Source organism: Epinephelus lanceolatus, chromosome 21, assembly GCF_041903045.1.
Source record: "Epinephelus lanceolatus isolate andai-2023 chromosome 21, ASM4190304v1, whole genome shotgun sequence".
Classification (NCBI taxonomy): domain Eukaryota; kingdom Metazoa; phylum Chordata; class Actinopteri; order Perciformes; family Serranidae; genus Epinephelus; species Epinephelus lanceolatus.
In genome coordinates, this window is record NC_135754.1 from 4,570,494 (window position 1) to 4,582,500 (window position 12,007).

At 39.5% G+C, this 12,007-nt stretch overlaps 1 protein-coding gene across 3 annotated transcripts in view; it reads right to left on the reverse strand.

The window, feature by feature from the left end:
• jmjd1cb (jumonji domain containing 1Cb) overlaps positions 1 to 12,007 on the reverse strand; it is a 192,800-nt gene that overhangs the window by 33,826 nt on the left and 146,967 nt on the right. For 2 of the 3 annotated variants that reach the window (XM_033611861.2, XM_033611863.2), the window contains 2 exons: positions 10,884 to 10,925; positions 2,332 to 2,602 (listed from right to left, as the gene is read on the reverse strand). In XM_033611861.2, coding sequence (XP_033467752.2) covers positions 2,332 to 2,602; positions 10,884 to 10,925 — 313 coding nt within the window. The remainder of the gene's footprint in view (positions 1 to 2,331; positions 2,603 to 10,883; positions 10,926 to 12,007) is intronic. The other variant, XM_033611862.2, reaches the window with a different exon arrangement.

Below are 12,007 nucleotides of genomic sequence, written 5' to 3' on the forward strand. Positions count from 1 at the left end.
ATCTTCCTGTTTTGGTCCAGGAGGCAGACACCATCTCCCTATTAAAGACTAGACTGAAGACTTTCCTTTTTGATAAAGCTTATAGTTAGGGCCGGCTCAGGTTTGTTTTGGACCTAGTTAGGCTGACATAGGCCTAGTCAGCCGGGGGACCTCCTGTAATACACCGTCATTGTCATAACTGTCTGCCCTGCATCTTTCTCTGGATCTGTCTCTCTTGGTCTCTCTCTGTCTCAATTTATCTCTCTGTCTCTGTCTGTCTTCATGTATCATTTTGTCGTATGGATTAGTGCAAATTTATTATGTTGATCTGTTCTGTACGACATCTATTGCACGTCTGTCCGTCCTGGAAGAGGGATCCCTCCTCAGTTGCTAAGAGTTTTTCCTTATCCACTGTGAGGGTCCAAAGGACAGAGGGATGTCATATACTATAAAGCCCTCTGAGGCAAATTGTGATTTTTATATTGGGCTTTATAAATACAATTGATTGATTGATTGATTGATTGATTGACTTGATTGATTGATTGACTGATTGTGGACTACGTGTTCAAATCGGCAGGAGGAGCCGAGGAACTAGTTAACATTAACTGTTAGCAGCTGGTGGCTGTAATTAACAACTAACAAAGGTTGCTGTGAGTTACATTATGATGCGTTTAAGCTCTAAAAATAAGTATTGGGCGATGGTTAATTATAACCAGGTCCCTGGAAAGCAGCTCAGCCTCACTTGAATATAACCAAAGCAACAACAAGCAGCTATTATCTCCTGTGATATTGTGACCATTACAGCAGAATGGATATAAAGAAAAGAAAGTGGCTCTATAATCACACAAAGACAGACACTTGTCTGACACTTCTCTGTATTGATAATTAGATTTATGTTGCAGGTTGTTGAATCTCAAGTGTACAATTGTGTATTGTGTGTATTGGGTTTCAATAATCAGTTTAGTTCTGGATCCAGTTCACGGTTAATAAAATACCATAATTCTCTAAGGTCCAAGGCTAACACATCTTTTGTCTCTCCTTGCTCTTTTTTTTGTTAGAAAAGAGCAAAACAATCAGGTCGCAGGCTTCTGATTCTTAGCTGGCGCTGACCTTTGTTTTTCATTGTGACATACTGCTGGTGGCAGTAAATAAATTGAAGACATTGGACAGTTACAGCTAAATGGAGACTTATGACCTCTTCTCACGGAACTAATGTTGGCAGTGGCATTATAAAGACACATTAGAAATAACTACTAAAAATAAACAGTTTGATCATTAAAAAGAACATGCTTCAATTCAGATTGACCTTTTCACGACCAGTCGAATTAATTTTTATTTTTTCAATGTAGCAGATTTTGTGTTACACTTTTGAGGAACTACAATGACTTCAAACTTAAATAAAAGAAGTAGGGCTGTCAGTGTCAATGCGTTGATCGTGATGTGATTTAAGTCTGAACATAATCTTTTTTCAATTGTGTGCTGCTATTTTGTCCCTTCAACCCACCCTTACTTGTAGTAAAGTCGCTGCAACAGCTTCCTTAAGTCACAGTGATGGAAAATAACAACACAACTGCGTGTTAAAATGGCTCATTTCACTTTAGAAAAGTCCCAGACAGCTCAGTTTATAAGTCATAGAAATATGCACACTGTGTCAAATGGAATCAAAATATCACCAAAGTACTTCGAGTTTGAGCTACCACCTACGAGCAGAACTCACAGGTGCAGCTAATCAGACTAATGTCAGTAGGCAACCACATCGCCAAAGCTAGCAAAATACTATTTTGGAGTGAGCGAATAACAACAAACCTATGGATGACACTAAATCGAAGAAGTTAACTACAGAGCTTGCTAAATGGGTGGCAACTGACTGTAGACCAGTCAACATAAAGGAAGACTCGGGTCTAAGCGACATCCTCATGTTGGCATGTTATGACTGGTCATAAGCCTTACCGCTGCAGGGAACAGTTTTACACATACAAGACCTGCATTACTAAACTGGAAGTGCAAATGCTGTTGCATTAACCGAGGACTACTGGATGTCAGTGAGTGATCAAAATTATATCAGAGTAATAGTAATATGGACTTCAAAACTGTTTTGAAATGCAAAATGATCAAATTTTAAAAATGAAATTGAAAATGTGATTAACTGCAATAAACTGCTGAAATTCAGCAATTAATTGGCATAAAAAATAATGTGTGACAACCCTAAAAAGAAGCCTTTATTGTAAACATGTAAATATTCAAATCATTCCCTCACAGGAAAAGAAGAGTAAAGTATGACTAAAATCACAGTGCTGCCTTACATCTTTTGATCTCAGTTGTTGAGCAGTGTTTGATGGTGACTGTACTAACCTCTCCCTGTGGTCTCCTCTCTCCTGTCCTTGTCCTCCTCTGGAACACTGCTATCTGATCCTTTCCTCCTGGAGGAGCGAGAGGTGCGCTGCTCTCTCGGCTCCCTGCCGCTGCCGCCGGGCGAGTGGTGCGATTGGCTGGCTGGTTGCTGGCATTGCTGTGACTGGCTCTGCTGCTGAGCAGCCAGTGTCCCCTGGGAACCCTTTGGGTTGGGGCCTGATGAGGTCATGATGGGGCGGGGGCTGTTGGCTTGGGCTCTTGTGTAATGACTCTGTAAGAATTAAATAAGTCTTATGTAAACTCATGCAAAGGAACATACACACTTGTGAATTACAGCCATTACTACGAATGTATAGACTCAGTTACCTCTACAGGTTAATAATATGACAACCCTGTAATAAATCCTATCTTTGTGAATCTTACAGTTATGCTAGTGTTTTGTTTAATTTAAATTACACACAGCTGCCAGTTTATATGATCCATCTAGCTAAAACTAATGCAATCAAAACAGCCCTGCTAAAAACCCTCATAAATGTTATAATGTATACTTTTTTATTGAGACTGGTTTAGGGAGGTGCTGATTCAACTGTATGATCACTTTAGAGGAAGTAGTTTGGGCTGCTGTTGATGTTCTTTGAGTCCCGCAGTGATGTCACAATGCACAAAGAAACATAAATAACAATGGAATTTTAACTTTTTTTTTTCATTCAGTTAGTTAATAGTTTCATTTTACACCTAATGACCACCTGCCTTGTCTTACCTCTAAAAATCCTGGAATAGTAGACACATATATATAATGCCTGAACCTCCTCAGTTATTTATTGGCCTAAAAATAGCAGGATATCCTCAAACAACCTCAGCCGACTCCATGGCAACAACTGGATCTACCAATAGGGTACACAGTCAGCCTACACTGCTGAGGCAATATAAAAAGAAATGAAAACTAAATCATTAATACATCAAGTGGCTACTGATGTGTCTACCTCTCATCTATTTAATAAGAGTTCAGCCTCCAAAATGACCGAACAGTTCAATCATATTCTCCCTAAAACAGTCTGAACAAAAACCGAAAACTGGAACCTTCATAACAGGAGGATGCTTTGTTGCCAGACAGTTGGAGTAGACCTCTTTAGTTTAAGAGAGGTGTTCCTAATAAAGTGCTTATTAAGATTGTGTCTCAAACTGCATACGTCTGTTAGTATACTTCAATGCAATACATCTTGTGTGATGCACTCAGTTCAACAGGATAGTGTTGTCTCAAATCACGCACTGCCTTTTTGCGCTTAGAAGAGGTGATTGTGGCTTTTTCTTTAGCCGCCTCTTCTTCTTCGTCTTCTTTTTGAACGGTTAATTGCAAACAGACGGTGGAGCATTATCGCCAACATTTGATGGCTATCTCCGCCCATACATAAACAAAAGTTACGCCACAGTGTCAATGCTGATTTAAATGTGTTGCCATAGTTAGCAGCAAGTTGGCTAGCAAGCTAACATTAGCACTCACAATATTGTTCACAGTGCCCAATCATTACAGACCCAACAAACATTTCTGACAGCTTCTATTCCACAACAGTATTGGTATTTAGTACAAAAAAACATGTCAAAAGTTGAGGAGTTTGCTATGTCACAAAGATGGCGACTGTTAAGGGTGAGAAGTGTCCGCCATTCCTACCTCAACTTTTGGAACATTTTGAGCGTGCCAGTAGTACACTGCATTTTGCCGTACTATGCAGCGTGAACGCACTAAGTGTACTTGTGCGCTCCAAAGTATTAAGTGTTGAGTACAGAAGTATGCAATTTGAGACACACTGAAAGTAATGTTTTATAACTAATTAGATATCATTTCAATCTTTCAGCAACTGTACCCCCATCTGAGCTTTGGAATGATAGAAAGTATGGTGTGACCATTCTACTACGCTCAACATTAATATGGTTACTGTCCTTTTTCGTTCAATCACAATGCAGGGTGGGCCATCAGGAGATTGGGTCAGATAAATTAATAATGTGTAAAAGCTGACTAGTTTGTCTTATTAAACAGTCTACTAGAGCTCTACTGAATTCAGAAATACTACACAAAATCACTTAAGAAAAAGGTTAAAACACAAACTTAAACTTGACCTCTACAGCACAGTAAGAAAGTATTAGATAGGATATATATGTTTTCATTTGACTCTACTCTTGCACATTGGATTTGAAATGAAAACATGACTTTGGGGTTAAAGTGCTACCTTCAATCTTTAAGACTGTTTGAGTGTGAGACAATTTTACACAGTCCCACAATTTTAGGCTAAAAATAAAACAACCAAGCTTTTTTTAATTTTAAATGTCCAAACAGTGTAATGTTATTAACTGTCTAGGTCATTCACCTGATCTCAACTCAGATGATCATGTGTTTCACTGCTGGAGGCCAGACCCTAACCCTAACCCTAACCCTGAAGGCAAAAGGTTTCCAGAACAAGTCAGAAGTAAAGTTGGCTGCAGTACATGCATGACAGAGCATCAATGGAACAGTTTCAGACTTTATACCCTATGACATCACAAATTTGAGTTTCAGCACTCTAGTTTTTGAGTTTGGGAGAGTAGATTATTTTTTACTAATATTTTTGGACTAATTTGTGTTTTCTTTCTCAGTGCCGGCGTCTTTTTACAATTGTTCCCAGTGAGGAGAGAGCGTATACTGCTAAAAAAGAGCTGCGCCCAGCGTCTTTATTCAGAGCACTCCACCTTTTTTTGCAGCCACTCCGAGGGCTTCCTGTTGAAAATCTCTGAACTTTTCAAAAAGGTGCTGGTGATGTCACTACTGCTCCTTTAAACTAGGCTACTGTCACAACCAAGATAGAGAGGCTTGTTTGTGGGAGCAGATCAGGTGGACACTGGATGTTGCTGGTGAGTGCTGTGCTCTTATCAAAAATAACCACACAGCACATCATTGAAAGAAGTCTAGGGAGTGTTTTTTTTTTTTTTTTTTTTTTTAAGAAGCGCTGGGTTGAAGTGCCCCCAGCGCCCTGCTTTCCTACTGAATAAAAACTATATGTGGAAAAAGGCCCTTACATCACAGGACTGTCATGCGTGCATTTTAAATTTGGCACAGTTCCACTTTAAATGTGGCAACTTAAACGTTTTGATTAATTGCTCAATTGCTTTCAGACTCCTTCTGTTGGAGGACTATGATGTGGATGCAAACATCCTCAAGTTAAAATGTAGTCACTGTTTCATTTCAAATACAATGTGCAGTTTTATAGACACACAATAAAGAAATCATTCATTCAAATTCACTGTCATGTGAGAGAGCAACACTATACCTCTAACTGTAGGACTGAATCTGTTTAGTCTAAAATAGTTTCTTACGGCATGTTATACATAGTCCCAGAGTTCAGGAATTGTTACTTTCCAACCATGCTGCAGAGAACATTTAGGTGCCATACATTTATTTAGATCATCAAGAAGGCCTTTTCAAAGAACATTTTACATCTAGAGGATGGTTTTTCTTCATTATTTTAACAAAATGTCTCAGAGTAACAAAAATGTACATATTTTTATTTGCGACTGGCACCAGTGGGAACCACACCCCTAAAAGGATAAGTTATGTGTTTTTTCAATCTGGACCCTATTTTCCTATGTTTTTTGTGTCTGAGTGACTAATGGGAAAAACGATTTTTGAAACTGGTCCAGTATTGAGTGAGAGCTCTGCAACAGGCTACCATGTAACCACCCGGAACATGTTCAAACTGTCAATTCATGTCCACTAAGAGTGCTTGTTTTTGCCACTGACAAGATCAGATTGTTATTCTAAGTGTCTGACAACATTATGGAAAGGTTCCCTACAGAGACAGACCTTTTTGTTTAAGATTAAGTTCCTTTTTGTTTAACCAGAAACAGCCTCAAAATCTCCATCGTCAAATCCACCAGACCCCACATAAATTAACAGTAACTTTTCATCATCTCAAAACACACTTCATTCAAAGTTACAAACAAACAAAATAAAACTTAGGAAAGCATCTTGGTTCATCTTCACACTGTTCCAACAATCACCAACTTTGGTCTGGTTGAAATAAACCCTTAATTTACACAGTTAGATGTAAGAATATGCTGGCTCTATTAACACTAAAATTACTGTATTTTTAAATGGAGTTTGGTGGGTTTGGGGATGGAGATTTTGAGGCTGTTTCTGGTTAAACAAAACGGATCTTTCTCTGTTACAAAAAGGCCTATCGCTTTAGGGATCCTTTTCATAATGTTGTCAGACACTTCGAATAACAATCTGAGCCTGTCAGTGGCAAAAACAAGCACTCTTAGTGGACACACATTAACGGTGCGGACCCCACGTGGGTAACCACAGCCTGTTTTGCAGCTGCTGGCTGCAGTCCTCTCACTTAATACTTGAACAAATTCAAAAATTCTTGTTCCCACTAGTCACTTAGACACAAAAACATGGGAAAATAGGGTCCAGGTTGAAAAATACCAAACTTAACATTTAACCACAGAGCTGTGCTGTATCCATATTTAATGACTGAAGATTTATGAACCCATGATATCCCATTCATATAGGTTTCTGTTGCACAAGTACAATATTCTACTTTGGTTTTACCCTCTAAGCCCATTAAGTAAATTAAGTTGGACTTCTGAAGCTTGAATCCAAAGAAGAGTTTTTGTCTTTATAAGTTGTTTTGTTTTAATCACTTCTTTGCAGCACAGTTGTCATGCTAATGGTGAGATGATTTGTATGAGAATAAGTTTGGTAAACTTCCAATCTGTATTTTCAAGAAACAGCAACCACCATACAGATATGCTTCACTGCTTTTTTCTGATGTGTGGGTTGGAGCTGAGGGCAGGGTTAGAAGAGTGGCTGTGGAAGTGCTGCTGCATGGAAAGCAAAAGAAGCCACAGTCTGTCTAGCTGTGAAATAAACACTAGCACTGCTCTCTGCAAGGAGATCTTATTTAAAGAGTATATGGACTGACTGCTGATTTTACTACATTTTTTACTGCACACAAATGTAACCATTTGTAATATGTAAATGGAAACACCCACCTGAGTCACTTAAGTCAGAGACAAACCAGCGTGGAATTGACTTTTGTTATGAATAATACGCACAGTCTGGTTTCTATGCCTCTTAAATCACATTCATGTATTCCATGTGATCCAGACAGGTCAAGTATAATTCTTGACCAACAGTAGGTGTTCAGTTGCTCTTGTGTTGTTGTTAACTTTGTGAAAGAAGAATAAGGTATCAATAATGTAGAGCTGGATACTTCACAAGTTATACCTGACGAGATGCAGAGGACAGTGTATGCAGAGTTACTATGGAGCCTTGTCAGCCCCTTGCTGGTAGAAGGTTGATGTGCCACTCTGTTTAACTGCTGTTCTGTCTTCCTGACCCTGTCTAGGACACGCTGGTCATTTTTAAACATGCTAAATAATACTGGTGAACCACCATGTGGAAGGAACTATTAAAAGAGACAAAATAATTTTGGCTAATGCCACATAGGAATTATAGTGGCATAAATAATGCATGGTGGGCACCTGAGCAGGAGAGCTAAAGATCATGGATGGTCTGGTGCAGTGGGATTACTTCCTGATCAGTCGTTTGTGAAAGGCAGAACGACACTCTCTCTCTCTTTGTAATCCTAACCTTTCACACAGAGTCTGATCCTGCACTGGGCTACTGAAGCAGATGGATAAGGCTTTGGGGGTGTTAGCCCCAACCCATAGAAATAAACTGCAACACCAACATACAGCAACAATCAAACAGCAGGGAGGTGACTGTTCCTCAGAATTACAAACTGGACTTAATTTCAGAGCTTGGCATTCAAGAGCAACTCCACACTATGCAAAAAAAAACAGTGGTGCACTGACCTTTGTGGGATGATTCACTTCTGTCAACACTCATCATCACAGCTGCTGTGATGGGAAACTATGATGTAGCATTTTGTCACTGAAATGCTGTAATGCAGAATGTGTAGCAGAGGCTGCAGCCACTAGATGGCAGTGCAGGCAGGATTTTTGGCTTGGGTGGAGTTGCTCTTTAAATAAATATTTCACTTTGACATTTCATCTCCAGGATGTGGCAGATGTTAATCAGTGTGCATCCATACACTGCCAGAAACTGTCTCTCTATTACCTGCAGTTATTTAGTTTTTAGTGCTTGATTTTTATTCTGTGAATCTCAAAATGTTTCTTTAAACTGGTGCAAAAGTCAAAGGGTTCAATTGAGGTAACCCAAATGTTGTCACTGTTTTGCACTGACTGGTGTAGAAAAGTTATTTTGATTCTCTCGGTAAAACCTTATCTCCACTAAATGCTTCATAAATTTAGGGATACAAATGTTGAGAGAAACAGATCATGGCGAAGTGAAAATATTGTTCGTGAGAGAGGGGAGATAGAGTTATAAATATGAAAGACATGAAAACTGCTTGAAGTTTCTTATTTTGCTTGACTATCAGCCTGTTATGGAACCTCACAGTTTAACAGATTACCATGACAAAGTCAATTTAAAGGGACAGTTCACCTTTCAATCAAAAATATATATTATTCCTCTTACCTGCAGAGCTATTGTTTTGGTGTGAGTTGCAGAGTGTTGGAGATATCTGCCACAGAGATGTCTGCCTTCTCTCCAATGTAATGGAACTAGATGGCACTCTGCTTGTGGTGCTAAAAAATCCATCTGAAAAACTCAACAACAATGTCTCTTTCCAAGAATCATGACCTGGTTACTCAAGATAATTCACAGACCTTGTTGTGAGCAGTTTCATGTAGGAACTATTGTCTTTGTACCGTACAACCCTCGGCAATTGTATCACCACACAGAAAAAAGCATACATCTGCTGCTAGCTCACCTAGCGTTGAGCGAATGTTTACATTTCGGGTTGTAACAAGCAAAGGCCTTTCATCCATGATGGGATGCATGCCTTTTTCTGCATGGTGATATGGTTGGCAAGTGTAGTTCAGTGGAAAGAAAATAGTTCCTACATGAAACTGCTCACAACAAGGTCTGTGGATTATCTTAAATGACTGGGTCATGATTTCTGGAAAGAGACATTGCTGTTGAGTTTTTCAAATGTATGTTTTTGGTGCTTTGAGCACCACAAACTGAGTGCCATCTAGTTCCATTATATTGGAGAGAAGGCAGACATCTCTAAGGCCCACACTTAGCGTCTCACACCAAAACTAACTAGATTGATAAATAGCACTACAAGTAAGAGGAAAAATATGTATTTTTGATTTGGGAGTGAACTGTCCCCTTAAGTCGTTTTAACATATGCCAATAAGCCAAAATATTAAAACCACTGACAGATAATGTGAATAACATTGATAATCCATTTCCAATGCAATATTTTGCAGGAAAACCTTGGGTGCTGGTATTCATGAGGATGCTACACACTCCACCCACCCAAATACTATTGCAGACCAAGTACCCACGACACTTCCACAAATTCCAATCTGATTAAGCATCTGTGGGACATGCTGGTGCCCCATCTCACAACTTAAAGAACTCAAAGGATCCTCCGCCAACACCCCTGGTGCCAGAGGACACCTCCCAGTGGTCCTGTGTCCATGCCAAGTCAGAGCCAAGTCCAATTCAAAGAGGCCCTACCGTGGCTCAGGGGTACCTCTGGGGTACTCGCACGGTCTAAGGATGATCGATCAGATTGGGATCTGAGGAATCTGGAGGCCAGATCAACCCTTCAGCTCTTTCTCTCCTTGTGCCATTTCTGAGCAGTATTTGCATTATAGCATGGTGTATTTTTTTGGCTGGGGGGACCACTTCCTTTTGGGAGTGCGGTTGCCATGATGGGGTGTACTTGGTCTACAATGGTCTTTGGGTGGGTGGAGCATGTCAAGTAGTATCCACATGACTGCCAGAACCCAAGGTTTCCAAGCAGAAAATTGCATTGTAACAAGATGATCAATGTTATTCACTTCACCTCTCAGTGATTTTAATGTTTTGGCTGACTGTTGTTCATTCATTCCTACAGAGCCCCTTAAGTCCTCAAAGGTGATATCTTTTATTCTGTGAGAAAAAAAAGAAGCAAATTGTCAACTTGTGCTCACAAGAAAACAACTTATTCCAACAAAATAATATCCTGTGTACTCAAGATACACAAAATACTACCTGTCAGGACTTTAAGGGCTCTGTGCATTACAGAGATATCACCAGAGCAGCAATGGAGGAAAAAAATTATTCTAGGCTCCAGGAGCACCTGCTCTCAGAGACAGTTTTGGACTCTCTTAAGTCTGGATTAATCACTTCAATAAATCACTCCTGTGTGGAGATTTCCCACCAATAACCAGTGACGCTCTGAAGACCAGACCAATCTGCAGCTCAGTTATTGAGGATCAGACAAACATACTCAGATGCTAATTTACAGTTTATGGAAATGCCAATGCAATTTTTTTTCTTGCCAGACTGATAATTCAGAAAGTTTTCCTTTCAGTCAAGCACAGATCATGTCTTTCAGCTGTGACTCTACATTTAAGTGCTTTGCTTTTTCTTCAATTGTAGTGTATTGTGCAAAGTGTTGGTCTGGAGGGTTGTGGTGGGGGGTTGGGGGTACCTGAGTATTGCCAGTGGTCCCGCCGGGTCTCCCTCCCGCCATCTTTAATGTGTCAACAACGAGGAAAAAAACACAAAAACAAAAGAAAAATAACAAAATGAAATGAATATAAAGAAAATGTGGGACAAGGAGAGATTTTGTTAATGACTGCGGGACCAGAACTGACTGGCAGAGTGTTCAAAAGACTGGTTCACCAATGAGCTCCTTCCATATGTGCCTCATGTATTTTTGCCCAAACAACACCAAATTCTAAATAATGTTTTGCTTACATCAGCGTCACATGAAAGGAGCCGACTGGTAACCGGTGCAACAGTGTACTGTGTGTCTGCATGTGTTTCAATGTAAAACTAAACAACAATCCCACAGGAACTGATTTGACTTTAAAGCTATCTTCAGTAAGAGAGCACAAAAATGAGACAGCAGATATGTGTCAAACAGACTCCACAGATAACCACAGTTATTGGCTGATTTAGGAAACAAAATGATCTGCAATGTGACAGGATATTTTTCTGGCTTGGAACTTTGCAAAAGAAAAGGTTTGCAGATGGTTTGGGAGACTGTGTTGACCAATGTCTCTGACACAGATACACAGACACAATGTAGATGAGGTCAAGTGAATGGTTGGCAAATCAAAACAAACAATAGTCTACACACAACAACAGAAACACAACAACAATGGCAACCTATTGGCTGCGTTCAGCTTGATCAGTGGTTCCCAGACTTTTTCCTGAAGGGATCCCTTTTCTATCATTGAGTAAACTGACAACCACTGACTAAGTAATATTTCTTATGGATATTTCACATTATATTCAATGCATAACAAAAACAGCACAGAACAACTGATGCAATGTACAATTAACCCAAAAAGTGGGTGCAAAAAACTGCAGGAAGTTTGTGTAAAATGAGCACTTCAGATGAATTTGGAGCAGATTATTTCCTGTAAATCCTAAATCAGAGATGAGATTTTCTGATATTTTTAGGGACTTTTTATTCGATTCTCCATATTTCTTATGTATCTATTTTTATTGCAGCAGTCATGCATATTTACTATGCATATTTACTAGGCTTCTTTTGTGACAGATTCAGTGTTTTCTTCTCCATGACACTTTGCATTTGGTCTATTA